Genomic DNA, 20,498 nt, shown 5'->3' with positions numbered 1-20,498 from the left:
CAGGCTGATTTGAGGGTAAATGACCTCAAATTTAACATTAAATAACTCTTAAACCCCTAAAACGGTGCAGCCGAATAACGCAACAGCAACGGTTCTGCTGAATCACGGTTAATAAACTTTTTATTTGCATTTTACAAGATCATTCTTCTTACATTCTCAGTTAATTTGCCATTAAAGTGCTGAAAGGGGTTTTGCTTTTTTTTTTTTTTTTTGGTTTGCTGGTTGTTTTTTTTTTTGAAACACAAGATATACTCGTTAACAAAAATTATACCAAACGCCGGAAAAGCAGCCGTTGCGAGGTTTCAGGCCGCAACTGAGACAAATTTTTTTTTTCTTTTCTCTTATAATACAAATAATGTAACAAATGTGTAGAGGCAACAAAGAACACATCAATAAAAATAAAAAAAATAAAATAAAATCAAGCTCGGTCACTTAGTGGCAATACGCAAAACCTTTCGAGACATTTCCTGCACAAACGGGCCGGCTACTTGCTCGTTAACCGTCCTTTCCCTCCCGCCGCACACCGCTGGAGGTTATTTGATATCATGCCCTTACGCAACCAAACCACGGGAAACACTCGGATTATTTTTTCCAACCCCGTAGCAGGAGTTCAATGGACGCGTCTCGGTTACAGCTGCGTTTTACAGGGTGGTGGTTTGTTTTTTTGTTGGTTTTTTTTTTAATAGATCTATTTGTCTGACAGAAGTTTCAGCCCCGCAAATAAAAGCCAAAAAAAGACTGTTAAGATGGAGGGGGGAAAAAAAAAAAAAAAAAACAAACCTCGTTTCCACGAACCAAACACTGAAAATATTCAGTAAAATGGGGGAAAAAAAAAAAATATCAAAAATAGCTTGCTAGTAAACTTAAGCTCTCAGCATTTCATGCACAAGCTGCCGTCTCAAGCGCGGAGAAGCTTCCACGTGGCTGGACCCAACCGTGGACCCGCCGCAACCCGCCCCCCCCCCTCGGCGCCCACCGCGACGCTTCCCACCGGACCCCGCTGGCTTGCTTGCTGAGGTTGAAAGTAGCCCAAGCTACAAAATGTATATACAAACCCGAGAAGGGCTACCTATATACACAGGCACCTATGTACAGCCGCCCTACTCTTTCTTCTTGGCCACCGTCAGCTCCACCCCGGGCATGCGGAAGCCGCCCTTTGTCCCGCTGTCGTTGCTGGAGGAGGAAGACAAGCGGGATTTTTTGGATGCTAGCGACACGCCGCTGCCCTGCGCCTTCCCCAGCTCCTCGTCGCTTCCCGTCACCTCGTAAGAACCTTTAGTTTTTGAGCCGATCCCCCCAAACGTCCCGAATTTCATTTTGCCCTGTTTCCCCTTGTCGGCACCCGAGCCGATGTCCAGCTCCAGGGTTCCTGTGGGCGTCGAGTGGGAAGAGCGCTCATCGCTGAAGGACGACGACCGGTGACGCGTCTTCTTGCTTTTAAAGAGGGAGAACTTCCCTTTCGCCGACGGACCCTCTCCCCCATCGAGCTCGCCTTCTGCGGACCCCAAGCTGACCTTGGAGCTCTTCAGGTCACCTTTCGATCCCGAAACGGACCCGGAAACCTCCGGGGAGCCCAGGGCGCCGCTGCTTTTTCCCTTCTGCTTGGAAAAATTGAACTTGGGCATTTTGATTTTGGATTTCTTTAGTCTGACGTCCGCGTCCTCCAACTCGAGCTCTGCGGCGCCAGCCTGGAGGTTGGCGTCCGCCCCGGGGAACTCGACATCGACCCCCATCTCTCTGCCCTTCACCTCAGGGTCTGAAAACACGAATTTAGGCATTCGCAGCTTGGGGAATGATACTTTTCCCAGGCTGCTTTCTGGGCTACCTTGCAGGACGCTCGTGGTGACGCTGGGACCTCCGATTCCTACCTTCGGGCCAGTAATGTGAAAAGCTCCCCCGCCGGCACTCACAGCTGGTGCTGCCGCCTCTCCAGAAATGGTGGCACCACCTTTGATCTTCGGCCCTTTTACGTTGACGTTAAAACCTGACCCGGAAACTTTCAGCGCAGACGCATCCAAGGCAGGAGCGTCGAGGTGGACGCCCGCTCCAGGCTCCTTAATGTCAACACGAGGTGCTTCTACGCTGACTTTTGGACCTTTGATTTCACCGGCAACATCTACACCGCCCCGTAGGTTTGGTCCTTTCAGCTTCAGGTCAACGTCCGGCAAGGAAACACTGGGTGACTGCATTTGAAATTTCGGCCCTTTCAATTCCACGTCAGGTCCTTCCAACCCAACACCAGCCCCTGAACCCTTCAGGCCTCCTTTCACTTGGGGACCTTCAAGACTGACGCCTACATCAGCTCCATCCACACCAGGACTGGAAATACCAAACTGGGGGAGCTTGAGGGACGGGAGCTTGATTGTGCCACCCAGAATTTCAAAGCCAACATCGGACGCGTCTACTGCTGCTTTGGGAGATTTAATGCCAGCAGAAGCGTCAAGATCTCCTTTCAACTTTGGTCCTCTCAGGTTTACATCCAAATCCGGGGCAGAAACGTCCACTGAGGGCCCTTTGATATCAAGGCCTGGGATGCCGAGACTGAGATTTGCATCCAGGGCTTTTGCATCCACCTCCATTTGTGGGACGAGCAGTCGACGCCTCCTTTCACGCTCAGGTCAGGTGCCCCCAGAGCGGGGGATTTAAACTTTGGCAGCTTCAGCTTTCCTTCCAAGCCTCCAATGTCAACACCTGGCGCATCCAGGCTGACATTCGGCCCTTCCACAGAACTCGAAACATCCAGATCTCCCTTTATTTTTGGTCCTTTCAGGTTTCCGTCAAAATCGGGTCCAGAGATTTGGGGCCCTTTGAGCTTTACATCAACACCTCGGAGGTTCACATCAGCTGAAGGGAGGCTCACGCTTCCTTCCACGGCTGGGACCGAGAGATCCAAGTTTGCATCCGGCATTTCCAGACCGACACCCATTTTCCCCCCCTTGGGCAACTTCAGCTTTCCTTCAGGACCTTCCAGTTCTGTTCAGGCACGCTGACTTCACCTTTACTTTTGGTCCTTTCACATTTAAGTCGACATCTGGCACTGGGATTGAGGGAACGGCAATGTCAATGGCGGGTCCTTTCAGGTCGCCCTCAATTTTCAAGTCCCCTACGCCCACCTGCCCACTGGGAAATTTGAACTTTGGTTTCTTCAGGCTCATGTCGGAAGCTTCAACGTCCACATTGAGACTTGGGCCTTTCACGTCACCTTTGGCAGTTGGCACAGAGACTTCTAGATCAGGCCCTTTAAGTTCCCCCTCTATTTTTGGGACTGCCACAGAAGCATCCCCTCCTCTGAATCTGTGCGATTTAAGATCAAATTCAACATCTGGGAAGGAGATTTCCCAAACATGGGTTTCTTCCCTTTGGGGGACTTCACCGTCGCATCACCTTTTATCGTCACGTCCGGACCAGCTACGTTCATATCCAGATCAGGAGATTTCAAATTCGCATCGAGCTCTCCACCAGCCACATTCACATCGAACCCACCTTTCTTTCCTTTAACTTTAGGGCCACTCATATGAAGTTTGGGCATTTTGAACTTGCTCTTCTTACCCTTTCCAGCAACATTGACATCAGGCGACTCCACATTCAGCTCCGCCTCAGGTAAATCCACTTCTGCCCCCGGGACCTTGATTTCTGCCTTCGGGCCTTTTCATCCCAAACCCAAACTTTGACTTCTTAAACTTGGGAAATTTGACATTGCCTCTGGGCCTTCAATATTCAAGTCAGGACATTCGACATCAACTTCAGGGCTTTTGACTCCAAATTCTGGCCTTTGATATCTACTTCAGGACCTTTCAGGTTACCTTCTATCTTTGGGGCTGAAATGTCAAAGCCTCCCTTCGTTTTGTGGCCTTTCAAATTCAAGTCTATCTCAGGCATTGAGATTTTAGGAACATTCATGTGCATTTCTGGCATCTTCAGTTTAGGACCTTTCAGTTTGCCCTCTGGACCTTCGATGCTCACATCTGGGACACTGATATCTACCTTGGGGCCTGAAAGATCGACCTCTGTCTTTGGCAGGTTCACATCCACGTCAGGACCTTCTCCTTTAAAGCCAAACTTGGGCAGCTTCATTTTAGGCAGCTTCATTTTTCCCTCCAGACCATCAACATCAACCTCTGGGCCCTCGATAGCTACTTTGGGGCCCTTAATATCAACTTCAGGACCCTTCAGACCTCCCTCGAGCTTTGGGCCCTGAAGGTCAGCATCGCCTTTCAGCCTCAGTCCCTTTAGGTTCAAGTCGATGTCTGGCATGGAGATCTGGGGGGTCTTGACGTGCATTTCTGGCATCTTGATCCTGGGCCCTTTCAGTTTGCCATCCGGTCCTTCGATGTTCACGTCAGGCGCCTCAATGTCCAACTTGGGGCCTTTAATGTCAACATCTGGGCACTGCAAATCGCCTTCCAACTTCGGTGCCGAGACATCCACGTCTCCCTTCAGCTTGGGGCCTTTCAGATTAAAGTCAACGTCAGGCATAGAGAACTTGGGCGCCTTGATGTGCATTTCTGGCATCTTGAATTTGGGGCCTTTGAGTTTCCCTTCTGGCCCTTCAATGGTCACATCGGGAGCCTCAATGTCTATTTGGGGGGCTTTCACATCAATTTGGGGTGCTTTCAAATCACCTTCAAGCCTGGGTCCAGAAATATCTACATCTCCTTTCAGCTGAGGCCCCTTGATGTTGAAGTCGACATCAGGGATGGAGACCTTGGGAGCCTTAATGTGCATTTCAGGCATCGTAAATTTGGGACCTTTGACTTGCCATCCACGTTCAGATCAGGAGCCTCTACATTTATGCCGGGCCTGAAATGTCAATGTCTCCCTTTGGGAGGTTCACATCCACGTCCACTCCTCCCCTTTAAAGCCAGGCATGGAAAACTTGGGCATTTTGAATTTAGGCAGCTTGAATTTACCCTCGGGGCTGTCAATATCAACATCAGGGGCACCTATGTCTAATTTAGGAGCACCGATATTGACCTCTGGACCTTTCAGTTCACATTCAACACCTGATACAGACATGTCTACATCTCCTTTAACTTTGGGACCTTTCAGGTTCAGATCGAAATCTGGCATGGAGATTTTGGGAGCCTTGAAGTGCATCTCCGGCATCTTGAACTTGGGGCCCTTCAGCTTCCCTTCAGGGCCTTTGATGTCAATGTCAGGGGCCTCAATCTCAACCTTAGCGCCTTCCAGATCAGGTGCAGGAACCTCCACATCCCCCTTCACTTTGGGGCCTTTCAGGTTCAAGTCAATGTCAGGCATGGAGATCTTGGGTGCCTTGATGTGCATCTCAGGCATCTTGAACTTGGGGCCCTTCAGCTTGCCCTCTGGCCCTTCGATGTCCACCTCCGGACATTCAATGTCCACCTTTGGACCAGAAACATCCAGGCTTCCTGTCGGCAGGTTCACGTCCACCTCCGGGCCCTCTGCTTTCAGCCCCGGCATCCCAAACTTGGGCATTTTGAACTTGGGCATTTTGAACTTTCCTTCTGGGCCTTGAATGTCCACGTCAGGTGCCTCAATGTCGACTTTGGGGCCTTTGATGTCCACCTCGGGACCCTTCAGGTCACCTTCCAGCTTGGGAACAGACATGTCCACATCCCCCTTCAGCTTGGGGCCCTTCAGATTGAAGTCCTCATCGGGCATGGAGACCTTGGGTGCCTTGTAGTGCATCTCGGGCATCTTGAACTTGGGGCCCTTCAGCTTCCCTTCAGGGCCTTCCAGCTCAACATCAGGAAAGTCAACATCAACTTTGGGGCCTTTAATGTCAATCTCAGGGCCCTTCAGGTCACCTTCCAACTTGGGACCTGACATGTCCACATCTCCCTTCACTTTGGGGCCTTTCAGGTTCAAGTCAATGTCAGGCATGGAGATCTTGGGTGCCTTGATGTGCATCTCCGGCATCTTAAATTTGGGACCTTTCAGTTTTCCCTCCGGACCTTCAATGTCCACCTCCGGACATTCAATGTCCACCTTCGGACCAGAAACATCCAGGCTTCCTGTCGGCAGGTTCACGTCCACCTCTGGGCCCTCTGCTTTGAAGCCAGGCATCCCAAACTTGGGCATTTTGAACTTGGGCATTTTGAATTTTCCTTCTGGGCCTTGAATGTCCACGTCGGGTGCCTCAATGTCGACTTTGGGGCCCGTGATGTCCAACTCGGGACCCTTCAGGTCACCTTCCATCTTGGGAACCGACACGTCCACATCCCCCTTCACTTTGGGGCCCTTCAGATTGAAGTCCACGTCAGGCATGGAGACCTTGGGTGCCTTGAAGTGCATCTCGGGCATCTTGAACTTGGGGCCCTTCAGCTTCCCTTCAGGGCCTTCCAGCTCAACATCAGGAAGGTCTACATCGACTTTGGGGCCCTTGATGTCCACCTCGGGGCCCTTCAAGTCACCTTCCAGCTTGGGAACAGAAATGTCCACATCCCCCTTCAGCTTGGGGCCTTTCAGGTTCAAGTCAATGTCAGGCATGGAGATCTTGGGTGCCTTGAAGTGCATCTCCGGCATCTTGAACTTGGGGCCCTTCAGCTTCCCTTCAGGACCTTCCAACTCAACGTCAGGAAGGTCTACATCCACTTTTGGGCCTTTGATGTCAATGTCTGGGCCTTTCAAATCACCTTCAAGTTTTGGAACAGAAACATCCACATCCCCCTTCACTTTGGGGCCTTTCAGGTTGAGATCAAAGTCTGGCATGGAGATTTTGGGGGCTTTGAAATGCATGTCGGGCATCTTAAACTTGGGACCCTTTAGCTTTCCTTCTGGGCCCTCAATGTGAACATCTGGGGCACTAACATCAAACTCAGGACCTTTAACCTCAACTTTTGGCCCTTTCAGGTCACCTTCCGCACACGGCACAGACACATCCACATCCCCCTTCACTTTCGGGCCTTTCAGGTTCAAATCAAAGTCTGGCATAGAAATTTTAGGAGCCTTAAAATGCATCTCTGGCATCTTCAATTTAGGGCCTTTCAGTTTTCCTTCTGGTCCTTCAATCTCCACATCAGGAACATCTATGTCTACTTTGGGTCCTTTTATATCCAGTTCAGGACCCTTCAGGTCACCTTCCAGCTTGGGAACAGACACGTCCACGTCTCCCTTCACTTTTGGGCCTTTCAGGTTCAAGTCAATGTCAGGCATCGAGATCTTGGGTGCCTTGATGTGCATCTCGGGCATCTTGAACTTGGGGCCCTTCAGTTTTCCCTCCGGCCCTTCGATGTCCACTTCTGGACCTTCAATGTCCACCTTTGGACCAGAAACATCCAGGCTTCCTGTCGGCAGGTTCACGTCCACCTCTGGGCCCTCTGCTTTGAAGCCAGGCATCCAAAACTTGGGCATTTTGAACTTGGGCATTTTGAGTTTACCCTCTGGGCCGTGAATGTCTACATCTGGTACATCGATGTCAACCTTGGGGCCTCCGATATTGATGTCAGGAGCCTTCAGATCCCCTTCTAGCTTTGGAGCAGAAACATCTATATCACCCTTCAGCTTGGGACCTTTGAGATTTAAGCTAGCATCAGGCATTGAAATTTTGGGAGCTTTTATGTGCATCTCCGGCATTTTAAACTTGGGACCTTTCAGTTTTCCTTCTGGCCCTTCAACATCCAGCTCAGGAGCATCAATGTCAACCTTTGGTCCTTTGATATTAATGTCCGGCACATTCAAGTCCCCTTCCAGTTTTGGCACTGAAAGATCGACATCCACACCTCCTTTTGACTTGGGGCCTTTCAAATTCAAATCAAAGTCTGGCATGGAAATATTGGGAGCTTTGATATTCATTTCGGGCATTTTAAATTTGGGGCCTTTCAGTTTTCCTTTGGGACCTTCAATGGCAAGATCAGGAACCTCTACATCCACTTTTGGTCCTTTCACATGCAAATCTGAGCCCTTCAGATCCACCTGGGGAAGAGAGACGTCCACATCTGCCTTTGCTTTGGGGCCTTTCAGGTTCAGGTCAATGTCGGGCATAGAGATCTTGGGTGCCTTGAGGTTCACTTCTGGCATCTTAAATTGGGGGCCCTTGAGCTTCCCCTCTGGCCCTTCAATTTCCAAACCACCACCTTCGATATCCAGCTTGGGACCTGAAACATCCAGCTCTCCTTTTGGGATGCTAACGTCCACCTCTGGCCCCTCAGCCTTAAACCCAGACACACCAAATTTAGGCATTTTGAACTTTGGCATTTTGAGTTTACCCTCTGGCCCATGAACGTCCACGTCAGGTGCCTCAATGTTGACACTGGGGCCCTTGATGTCCACCTCGGGACCTTTCAGTTCCCCTTCCAACTTGGGGCTGGAAACATCTAAATCTCCTTTTAGTTTATGCCCCTTCAGATTTAGCTCTACGTCTGGCATTGAAACTTTAGGTGATGAAATACTCAGGAAAGGCATTTTAAATTTTGACCCTTTCGATTTTGCCTGTACATCCACATCTGGAGCATGAACATCAACTTTCGGACCAGATATTTCAATGTCAGGTTTTTTAAGTTTCACATCCACATCAGGGCTTTGCACTTTAGGACCAGAAAAGCCAAATTTTGGAAGTTTAAACCTGGATTTTTTAGTCTTTCCTTCTAGATCAAGCTTCGGTCCCTCAAGCTCAAGTTCTGGCCCTTTGATGTCTAGTTTAGGACTTTTCAGCTCACCCTCTATTTTGGGAACAGAAGGATCAATGTCAGCTTTCAGTTTGGGGCCTTTCAAATTTAAGTCAATATCTGGCATGGAGATTTTAGGAACATTAAATTGCATGTCAGGCTTCTTAAATTTAGGGCCCTTAAGTTTTCCTTCTGGTCCTTCGATGTCCAGATCAGGAACAGTAACATCAACCTTTGGACCTGAAATAGCAACATCTGCTTCAGGTAGGCTTACATCAACGTCTGGGCCTTCTCCTTTCATCCCAAACTTGGGCATTTTGAACTTGGGCATTTTTATTTTACCTTCTGGGCCGTGAATGTCCACGTCAGGTGCCTCAATGTCGACTTTGGGGCCTTTGATGTCCACCTCGGGACCCTTCAGGTCACCTTCCAGCTTGGGAAGAGAAATGTCGACATCCCCCTTCACTTTGGGGCCTTTCAGATTGAAGTCAACGTCGGGCATGGAAATCTTGGGTGCCTTGATGTGCATCTCGGGCATCTTGAACTTGGGGCCCTTCAACTTCCCCTCTGGACCTTCAATGTCCACCTCTGGACCTTCGATATCCACCTTTGGACCAGAAACATCCAGGCTTCCTGTCGGCAGGTTCACGTCCAGCTCTGGGCCTTCTGCTTTCAGCCCCGGCATCCCAAACTTGGGCATTTTGAACTTGGGCATTTTGAATTTTCCTTCTGGGCCTTGAATGTCCACGTCGGGTGCCTCAATGTCGACTTTGGGGCCCTTGATGTCCAACTCAGGACCCTTCAGGTCACCTTCCAGCTTGGGAACCGACACGTCCACATCCCCCTTCAGCTTGGGGCCCTTCAGATTGAAGTCCACATCGGGCATGGAGATCTTGGGTGCCTTGAAGTGCATCTCAGGCATCTTGAACTTGGGGCCCTTCAGCTTCCCTTCAGGGCCTTCCAGCTCAACATCAGGAAGGTCTACATCGACTTTGGGGCCCTTGATGTCCACCTCGGGGCCCTTCAAGTCTCCTTCCATCTTGGGAACAGAAATGTCCACATCCCCCTTCACTTTGGGGCCTTTCAGATTGAAGTCAACATCGGGCATGGAGATCTTGGGTGCCTTGATGTGCATCTCAGGCATCTTGAATTTGGGGCCCTTCAGTTTTCCCTCTGGCCCTTCGATGTCCACCTCCGGACCTTCAATGTCCACCTCCGGACCAGAAACATCCAGGCTTCCTGTTGGCAGGTTCACGTCCACCTCTGGGCCCTCTGCTTTGAAGCCAGGCATCCCAAACTTGGGCATTTTGAACTTGGGCATTTTGAATTTTCCTTCTGGGCCTTGGATGTCCACGTCGGGTGCCTCAATGTCGACTTTGGGGCCTGTGATGTCCAACTCAGGACCCTTCAGGTCACCTTCCAGCTTGGGAACTGACACGTCCACATCCCCCTTCAGCTTGGGGCCCTTCAGATTGAAGTCAACATCGGGCATGGAGATCTTGGGTGCCTTGATGTGCATTTCTGGCATCTTGAACTTGGGGCCCTTCAGCTTCCCTTCAGGGCCTTCCAGCTCAACATCAGGAAGGTCAACATCAACTCTGGGGCCTTTAATGTCAATTCCAGGGCCCTTCAGGTCACCTTCCAGCTTGGGAACAGAAATGTCCACATCCCCCTTCACTTTGGGGCCTTTCAGGTTCAAGTCAATGTCAGGCATGGAGATCTTGGGTGTCTTGATGTGCATCTCGGGCATCTTAAATTTGGGACCTTTCAGTTTTCCCTCTGGCCCTTCGATGTCCACCTCCGGACCTTCGATATTCACCTTTGGACCAGAAACATCCAGGCTTCCTGTCGGCAGGTTCACGTCCACCTCTGGGCCTTCTCCTTTCAGCCCCGGCATCCCAAACTTGGGCATTTTGAACTTGGGCATTTTGAATTTTCCTTCTGGGCCATGAATGTCCACGTCGGGTGCCTCAATGTCGACTTTGGGGCCCTTGATGTCCACCTCGGGACCCTTCAGGTCACCCTCAAGCTTGGGAGCTGACACGTCCACATCCCCCTTCAGCTTGGGGCCCTTCAGATTGAAGTCCACATCGGGCATGGAGAACTTGGGTGCCTTGATGTGCATCTCGGGCATCTTGAACTTGGGGCCCTTCAGCTTGCCCTCTGGACCTTCGATGTCCACCTCCGGACATTCAATGTCCACCTTCGGACCAGAAACATCCAGGCTTCCTGTCGGCAGGTTCACGTCCACCTCTGGGCCTTCTGCTTTGAAGCCAGGCATCCCAAACTTGGGCATTTTGAACTTGGGCATTTTGAATTTTCCTTCTGGGCCTTGAATGTCCACGTCGGGTGCCTCAATGTCGACTTTGGGGCCTTTGATGTCCACCTCGGGACCCTTCAGGTCACCTTCCAGCTTAGGGACAGAAACATCCACATCCCCCTTCAGCTTGGGGCCCTTCAGATTGAAGTCAACGTCAGGCATGGAGAACTTGGGTGCCTTGAAGTGCATCTCCGGCATCTTGAACTTGGGGCCCTTCAGCTTCCCTTCAGGGCCTTCCAACTCCACATCAGGAAGGTCTACATCAACTTTGGGGCCTTTAATGTCAATCTCAGGGCCCTTCAGGTCACCTTCCAGCTTGGGAACAGACACGTCCACATCTCCCTTCACTTTGGGGCCCTTCAGATTGAAGTCCACGTCAGGCATGGAGACCTTGGGTGCCTTGAAGTGCATCTCGGGCATCTTGAACTTGGGGCCCTTCAGCTTCCCTTCAGGGCCTTCCAGCTCAACATCAGGAAGGTCTACATCGACTTTGGGGCCCTTGATGTCCACCTCGGGGCCCTTCAAGTCACCTTCCAGCTTGGGAACAGAAATGTCCACATCCCCCTTCAGCTTGGGGCCTTTCAGGTTCAAGTCAATGTCAGGCATGGAGATCTTGGGTGCCTTGAAGTGCATCTCCGGCATCTTGAACTTGGGGCCCTTCAGCTTCCCTTCAGGACCTTCCAACTCAACGTCAGGAAGGTCTACATCCAGTTTTGGGCCTTTGATGTCAATGTCTGGGCCTTTCAAATCACCTTCAAGTTTTGGAACAGAAACATCCACATCCCCCTTCACTTTGGGGCCTTTCAGGTTGAGATCAAAGTCTGGCATGGAGATTTTGGGGGCTTTGAAATGCATGTCGGGCATCTTAAACTTGGGACCCTTTAGCTTTCCTTCTGGACATTCTAGCTCAACATCTGGAGCCTCTATGTCCACTTCTGGAGCTTTTACTGTAACCTCAGGCCCTTTCAGGTCGCCTTCTAACTTGGGAATGGAAACATCGACATCCCCTTTCCCTTTCGGGCCTTTCAGGTTCAGGTCAAAGTCCGGCATGGAGATCTTGGGAGCCTTAAAATGCATCTCAGGCATCTTAAATTTGGGGCCCCTCAGCTTCCCCTCAGGGATCTCAATATCCACATCAGGAGCTTGTATATCCAATTTAGGACCTTTGATATCCATATCTGGGCCTTTTAAGTCACCCTCTAGCTTGGGGGCAGAAACATCCACGTCTCCCTTCAGCTTAGGACCTTTCAGATTCAAATCGATGTCGGGCATGGAGATTTTCGGTGTCTTGAAGTGCATCTCGGGCATCTTGAACTTGGGGCCTTTAACCTTTGCTTCTGGACATTCTAGGTCAACATCAGGAACATTAACATCCAGTTGAGGGCCTTTGATGTCAATGTCTGGGCCTTTCACATCACCCTCAAGTTTTGGAACAGAAACGTCCACATCCCCCTTCACTTTGGGGCCTTTCAGGTTGAGATCAAAGTCTGGCATGGAGATTTTGGGGGCTTTGAAATGCATGTCGGGCATCTTAAACTTGGGACCCTTTAGCTTTCCTTCTGGGCCTTCAACGTCAATGTCAGGAACTTCTATGTCCACTTTGGGCCCTTTAAGTTCCAGATCCGGCCCTTTCACATCACCTTCTATTTTTGGTACAGAAACCTCCATGTCTCCCTTCATTTTGGGACCTTTCAAGTTGAGGTCTACATCAGGCATAGAAAATTTAGGTGCCTTGATATGCATATCTGGCATTTTTATCTTGGGTCCTTTCCATTTTCCCTCAGGACCTTCAACATCAAGATCAGGAACATCAACATCCAACTTTGGCCCTTTAATAGTCACATCAGGTCCTTTCAAGTCACCCTCTAATTTTGGAACAGAAACATCAGCATCTCCCTTCGCTTTGGGACCTTTCAGGTTCAAGTCAATGTCAGGCATGGAGATCTTGGGTGCCTTGATGTGCATCTCCGGCATCTTAAATTTGGGACCTTTCAGTTTTCCTTCAGGACCCTCAATGTCCACACTCGGCAACTCGATATCTACCTTTGGGACGGAAACATCAACATCCCCTTTTGGGAGTTTCACATCAACTTCTGGGCCTTCTCCTTTCAGCCCCGGCATCCCAAACTTGGGCATTTTGAACTTGGGCATTTTGAATTTTCCTTCTGGGCCGTGAATGTCCACATCGGGTGCCTCAATGTCGACTTTGGGGCCTTTGATGTCCACCTCGGGACCCTTCAGGTCACCTTCCAGCTTGGGAACAGAAATGTCCACATCGCCCTTCACTTTGGGGCCTTTCAGGTTCAAGTCAATGTCAGGCATGGAGATCTTGGGTGTCTTGATGTGCATCTCAGGCATCTTAAATTTGGGACCTTTCAGTTTTCCCTCTGGCCCTTCAATGTCCAGCTCTGGACCTTCGATATCCACCTTTGGACCAGAAACATCCAGGCTTCCTGTCGGCAGGTTCACGTCCACCTCTGGGCCTTCTCCTTTCAGCCCCGGCATCCCAAACTTGGGCATTTTGAACTTGGGCATTTTGAATTTTCCTTCCGGGCCGTGAATGTCCACGTCGGGTGCCTCAATGTCGACTTTGGGGCCTTTGATGTCCACCTCGGGACCCTTCAGGTCACCCTCGAGCTTGGGAACCGACACGTCCACATCCCCCTTCAGCTTGGGGCCCTTCAGATTGAAGTCCACGTCAGGCATGGAGATCTTGGGTGCCTTGATGTGCATCTCGGGCATCTTGAACTTGGGGCCCTTCAGCTTCCCTTCAGGGCCTTCCAGCTCAACATCAGGAAGGTCTACATCGACTTTGGGGCCTTTAATGTCAATTCCAGGACCCTTCAGGTCACCTTCCAGCTTGGGACATGACACGTCCACATCCCCCTTCACTTTGGGGCCCTTCAGGTTCAAGTCAATGTCAGGCATGGAGATCTTGGGTGTCTTGATGTGCATCTCGGGCATCTTGAACTTGGGGCCCTTCAACTTCCCCTCTGGACCTTCAATGTCCACCTCTGGACCTTCAATATCCACCTTTGGACCAGAAACATCCAGGCTTCCTGTCGGCAGGTTCACGTCCACCTCTGGGCCCTCTGCTTTGAAGCCAGGCATCCCAAACTTGGGCATTTTGAACTTGGGCATTTTGAATTTTCCTTCTGGGCCTTGAATGTCCACGTCGGGTGCCTCAATGTCAACTTTGGGGCCTTTGATGTCCACCTCGGACCCTTCAGGTCACCTTCCAGCTTGGGAACAGACACGTCCACATCCCCCTTCAGCTTGGGGCCCTTCAGATTGAAGTCCACATCGGGCATGGAGACCTTGGGTGCCTTGAAGTGCATCTCGGGCATCTTGAACTTGGGGCCCTTCAGCTTCCCTTCAGGGCCTTCCAGCTCAACATCAGGAAGGTCAACATCAACTTTGGGGCCTTTAATGTCAATCTCAGGGCCCTTCAGGTCACCTTCCAGCTTGGGAACAGAAATGTCCACATCCCCCTTCACTTTGGGGCCTTTCAGGTTCAAGTCAATGTCAGGCATGGAGATCTTGGGTGTCTTGATGTGCATCTCGGGCATCTTAAATTTGGGACCCTTCAGTTTTCCCTCTGGCCCTTCAATGTCCAGCTCTGGACCTTCGATATCCACCTTTGGACCAGAAACATCCAGGCTTCCTGTCGGCAGGTTCACGTCCACCTCCGGGCCCTCTGCTTTGAAGCCAGGCATCCCAAACTTGGGCATTTGAACTTGGGCATTTTGAATTTTCCTTCTGGGCCGTGAATGTCCACGTCGGGTGCCTCAATGTCGACTTTGGGGCCTTTGATGTCCACCTCGGGACCCTTCAGGTCACCTTCCAGCTTGGGAACCGACACATCCACACCACCCTTCACTTTGGGGCCCTTTAGATTCAAGTCAACGTCGGGCATGGAGATCTTGTGTGTCTTGATGTGCATCTCAGGCATCTTAAATTTGGGACCTTTCAGTTTTCCTTCTGGACCTTCAATGTCCAGCTCCGGACCTTCAATGTCCACCTTTGGACCAGAAACATCCAGGCTTTCTGTCGGCAGGTTCACGTCCACCTCCGGGCCCTCTGCTTTCAGCCCCGGCATCCCAAACTTGGGCATTTTGAACTTGGGCATTTTGAATTTTCCTTCTGGGCCGTGAATGTCCACGTCGGGTGCCTCAATGTCGACTTTGGGGCCCTTGATGTCCACCTCGGGACCCTTCAGGTCACCCTCGAGCTTGGGAGCTGAGACTTCAATATCCCCTTTCACGCTGGGCCCTTTCAGATTGAAGTCCACATCGGGCATGGAGATCTTGGGTGCTTTGATGTGCATCTCGGGCATCTTGAATTTGGGGCCTTTCAGTTTTCCTTCGGGGCACTCCAAATCAATATTGGGTGCCTCAACATCTAGTTTTGGCCCCTTAATGTCTATTTGTGGCCCTTTCAAATCACCTTCTATCTTAGGAGCTGCAATGTCCATTTCTCCTTTCACTTTAGGTCCCTTTAGGTTCAAATCTACATCTGGCATGGATATTTTAGGTGTTTTGATATTCAGCTTTGGCATCCTGAACTTGGGGCCTTTCCATTTTCCTTCTGGTCCTCCAACATCCAGCTCTGGCCCTTCAATATCTGCCTCTGGCCCAGAAATATCTATCTCTCCTTTTGGCAGGTTGACGTCTATATCGGCTCCCTCAAACTTCGGGCCAGACACATTAAAATGAGGCAATTTCATTTGGGGCATTTTCAGGTTGCCTTCTGGACACTCCAGGTTGACATCTGGGACCTCAACATCTATTTTCGGTCCCTTGATACTAACGCCAGATTCTTTCAAGTCACCTTCTATCTTTGGAAGAGAAACATCCATCTCTCCTTTCATTTATGTCCCTTTAAGTTCAAATCTACATCCGGCATGGATATTTTAGGTGCCTTGATATTAAGCTTAGGCATCTTAAATTTGGGGCCTTTTATTTTCCCTTCTGGACATTCCAAGTCTACCTCAGGCATATCGACATCCACTTTGGGACCTTCCACCTCTATTTTGGGGCCCTGGCCCTTCAGATCTACAGAGGTCTTCGGACCAGAAATATCTGCATCTCCTTTCAGTTTGGGGGCCTTCAAACTGAGATCTACATCTGGCATGGACAGTTTTGGTGTCTGAATGTTTAGTTCAGGCATTTTAAATTTGAGACCTTTTCCTTTTCCTTCTGGCCCTTCGATGTCCACACTTGGCACATCAATATCTACCCTGGGACCAGAAATGTCCACCTCACCCTTCGGAAGCGTCACGTCAAGGTCGGGGCGCTCCTCCCTTCAGGCCGGGCACCCCAAACTTGGGCATTTTCAGCTTAGGCATCTTCAGTTTGCCCTCTGGACCGTGAATGTCCACATCTGGCGCTTCGATGTCAACCTTGGGGCCTTTGAGCTCCAGCTCAGGACCCTTCAAATCAGCTCCTACCGCGGGAACGGAAACATCCACATCACCCTTCAGCTTGGGGCCTTTCAGGTTCAGATCTACGTCTGGCACAGAGACCTTCGGAGCTGTGATGTGCATCTCGGGCATCTTCACTTTGGGGCCCTTCAGTTTTCCTTCCGGCCCTTCGACGTCCACGCTTGGCAAGTCAATATCTACCCTGGGACCAAGGAAACGTCCACCTCACCCTTCGGAAGCGTCACGTCAAGGTCGGGGCCCTCTCCCTTCAGGCCGGGCACCCCAAACTTGGGCATTTTCAGCTTAGGCATCTTCAGTTTGCCCCCTGGACCGTGAATGTCCACGTCTGGCGCTTCAATGTCAACCTTGGGGCCTTTGATGTCAAGCCCAGGTGCTTCAGCTCCCCTTCCAGTTTTGGGGCAGAAAACATCCAGGTCTCCTTTCGCCCTGGACCTTTCAGGTTCAAGTCGATGTCAGGCATGGATATCTGGGGGGTCTTGAAGCTCATCTCGGGCATCGTAACCTTGGGGCCTTGCAGTTTTCCTTCTGGCCCTTTGACGCCCACGCTTGGCACATCGATATCTACGCTAGGACCAGAAACGTCCACCTCACCCTTCGGAAGCGTCACGTCAAGGTCGGGGCGCTCTCCCTTCAGGCCGGGCACCCCAAACTTGGGCATTTTCAGCTTAGGCATCTTCAGTTTGCCCTCCGGACCGTGAATGTCCACGTCTGGCGCTTCGATGTCAACCTTGGGGCCTTTGAGCTCCAGCTCAGGACCCTTCAAATCAGCTCCTACCGCCGGAAACATCCACATCACCCTTCAGCTTGGGGCCTTTCAGGTTCAGATCTACGTCTGGCACAGAGACCTTCGGAGCTGTGATGTGCATCTCGGGCATCTTCACTTTGGGGCCCTTCAGTTTTCCTTCCGGCCCTTTGACGTCCACGCTTGGCAAGTCAATATCTACCCTGGGACCAGAAACGTCCACTTCACCCTTCGGAAGCGTCACGTCAAGGTCGGGGCCCTCTCCCTTCAGGCCGGGCACCCCAAACTTGGGCATTTTCAGCTTAGGCATCTTCAGTTTGCCCTCCGGACCGTGGACGTCCACGTCTGGCGCTTCGATGTCAACCTTGGGGCCTTTGATGTCAAGCCCAGGTGCTTTCAGCTCCCCTTCCAGTTTTGGGGCAGAAACATCCAGGTCTCCTTTCGCCCTGGGACCTTTCAGGTTCAAGTCGATGTCAGGCATGGAGATCTGGGGGGTCTTGACATGTACCTCTGGCATCGTAACTTTGGGGCCTTTGACCTCTACATCAGGCATGTCCATTCCCACTCTGGGGCCTTTAATGTCAAGCTGAGGTCCTTTCAGGTTGCCACCCATCTTTGGGATAGAAACATCCACTTCTCCCTTAAGCTTAGGTCCCTTCACATTAATGTCCATACCTGGGGCAGATATACTGGGCCCTTTCAGATAACCTTCTGGGCTTTCAAATTCCACATCAGGAGCCTTTACGTCCATCGTGAGACCCTTAGAGCCAACTCCTTTGACATCCCCTTCCACTCTGGGGACCGCGACACCCATATCTCCCTTCACCTGAGGGCCTTTCAGGTTCAGGTTTACATCCGACAGAGAGATTTGGGGCGTTTCAACCTTCTTGAACTGGGGGCCTTTCCACTCTCCTTTGATGGCCACATCGGGAACGCCGACGTTGACCTTGGATGCTGCTGGTCCCACCTCGCCCTTTGGGAGCACCATTTCCAGGACGGGACCTTCCCCTTGCGAGTCCAAGGCAGTAAATTTTGGGACGGTCATGTGCGGGATTTTGAGTTTTCCCTTGCCACCGTGAACATCTGCATCAGAAGCCGGGAGCTCTACGCTGGGTCCTTTGATAGCCACGCCGGGGACCTCCAGTCCTGGCGAGGGAACCTTCACAGCACCCTTCAACCCCATGTCCACCTGCGGCTTTGAGAATTTAACTGAAGGAGCTGAAACTTCAGGTCCTGTGATGTGGACAGATGAGGAGGCAACGTCTACGCAGGGAGCCTGCGGCTTCGGCACGGGCACGTCGGTGCCCACCTGCGGGGCTTGAGCTTCGATGCCAGATCCTGCGGTCTGGAACCCAAATCTGGGCATTTTCAAAACGGGAATCTTGATTTTTCCCACATCAACAGCTGGATTTTCCATCGCCGGTAGAGAAACGTCAACTCCGGGGGCTTTGATATCTCCCTGAAGACAAGGGGCAGAAGCATCGGCGTGTGACAGCATCCCCCCCCGCAGCTCCCCTTGGACATCCACGCCAGAAACGTGTCCTTTGCCGTCCAACCTGGGACCCTTGACGTGAAAACCTGCGTCCAGGTTTCCCATCTGTCCATTGGCTTCGATTCTGGGCGAGCTGCCCTGGGGGCCCAGGAACGCCGTGCCGGAAACGTTACGCCCCGGCATCTCCACGGTAACAGATTTTCCAGTTTCCCCAGCAGGAACTTGGCTCCCCGGCAGCGTAGGGTCCGTCTGAGTCCTCAGGTGAACGCCCATCATTTGCGTTCCCGACAGGGTTATCCCGGGCTTCCCGAACCGAGCCTCGCCGAGGTGGACATCCAGCTTCTGGGCGGACGATTCAGCCGTTGGTCCAGGAGGTGCCCCTCTGATGTCCATGCTCCGGTCTGTGGCTTGGGTGCTTCTCCCAGGCAGATCCCCCGGTGCCATTTTGATCACGGTTTTCCCAGGCTCCGTTTCCACGTCGGTCTTCATCACGTGGGTGATCTCCTGGGTGGGGATCCGGATTTTAAAGTCTGGGCCGACGACGTCGACATCTTTTGCTCCGTCATGCCTGGTGACATCGACGGTGTATGCCGTCACTTTTCTGGTGACCGTAATGGTCCTGCTCTGCGTTCCGCCGCACTCCGCTTCCACCGCCTCCTCCGACTTCAGCCGGGGTTTGATTTTCGTTGTGTAAATCCTCCTGTACTCCTCGTCATCTCCGCTCTGGAAACGCAGAGACCTTCGTTAGCACCAGGACGCTTCGTGCCCCCCCCCCCCCGCCGCCCCATCCCTCCTTCCCCGTCACTCACCAGAACGACTTCTGGGCTGCTGGCCGCAAACACGTCGTGTGACCATGACTGTCCCGGCAGCGGAGACTTGTCCCCTTTCCGTTGCAAGCGCAAGCCCACCGTGTGGTGGCCCATGCTGTTGAGCAGCTGCGTGACTTCCCCGGATTGCAGGTTGTCAAAATAGACCGTGGCGCTCACGATCTGATCCCCTGGGGGGGTACGGGGGGAGGGGGGGGGGGTGAGCAGAGGGGCGAGAGGTGAGATATTTCAGAAGGGAGAGGCAGGGAGGAGACCCCCCATCCCCACTGCGAGCAAGATGGGGAGCAACGACGCTTGAGCGTTAGGGTTATTGCCCAAGAGGAAGAAGAAGGAAGCAATCGAGGCACCGCCAAGATGGTAAAAACAGACACAAAGAACCCGTTTTTTCCCCCCAAAAGGCCTTCCCCGCAACAACCTCCGCCAAGGTCCCACCTTCCTTCACGACGCCCATCTTGGCAGCCGGGGAGTTTTGCTGCACTCGCTTGACGAAGACCCCGTCATCCGTCTGGTCGATGGTGATGCCGTGGGAGCCGCTGCCCTGCCAGTTGGGGAGCAGGATCTCCCGGGTCTCCTCCTCCTTCTCCATCTGGGGAAGCAAAAAAAAAAAAAAAAAAAAAAAAAAAAAAAAAGGCAGAGGGTGAGAAGGGAAGCACGACGGAGGAGACAGACGTGGGTTTTGAGCACGGGACGTTGAGGAAGAAGAGCTAAACCGGCTCCACCCCACTGACCTTGCTGGGATGCTGGTCCTGGCTGGATCCGCCCCAGGAATCCCTCTGTCTTCACTTGTGGACCTTGCAGCAGCTTTCGTTTCACCTTCCCAGCCTGGTGGGGACATCAGAGAGGTCCGTGTGAAACTCCCTCTGGCTTTCCTCCCACCCCCTCCTTCTTCCGCCTTCGACACCCAGACGGGACGGGAGCCAAAGCGCGTCCCGGCCGCCCACGCCACGACTCTGCCCGAGGCCGTACTGCGAGATGGGCGGCTTTGGTCAACGGGACAACAAGTGAGAAGCTGCCCAAGAGCTAAACGTCACCGCGGCCGAGGGTGGCGCGTGGCCGCCACGTCTCGTCGGCCCACCCAAAGGTTGT

At 51.9% G+C, this 20,498-nt stretch overlaps 1 protein-coding gene across 1 annotated transcript; it reads right to left on the bottom strand.

Annotated features, from left to right (window-relative positions):
- Window positions 1–102: 102 nt before the first annotated feature.
- On the bottom strand, window positions 103–20,233 carry AHNAK (AHNAK nucleoprotein). The gene is given in 20 exon segments (XM_052775105.1): window positions 103–2,590; window positions 2,593–2,978; window positions 2,980–3,334; window positions 3,337–3,649; window positions 3,651–3,700; window positions 3,703–3,771; window positions 3,774–4,754; window positions 4,757–4,795; window positions 4,798–4,851; window positions 4,854–14,126; window positions 14,129–14,641; window positions 14,644–15,777; window positions 15,780–16,206; window positions 16,208–16,542; window positions 16,545–16,785; window positions 16,788–17,130; window positions 17,132–19,308; window positions 19,395–19,582; window positions 19,845–19,998; window positions 20,141–20,233. Coding segments are annotated over 19 exon segments (18,522 nt in total). The 5' UTR covers window positions 20,141–20,233; the 3' UTR covers window positions 103–1,100.
- Window positions 20,234–20,498: the final 265 nt, after the last annotated feature.

Source organism: Harpia harpyja, chromosome 27, assembly GCF_026419915.1.
Source record: "Harpia harpyja isolate bHarHar1 chromosome 27, bHarHar1 primary haplotype, whole genome shotgun sequence".
Lineage (NCBI taxonomy): Eukaryota > Metazoa > Chordata > Aves > Accipitriformes > Accipitridae > Harpia > Harpia harpyja.
This window is presented reverse-complemented; position numbering and strand designations above follow the sequence as displayed.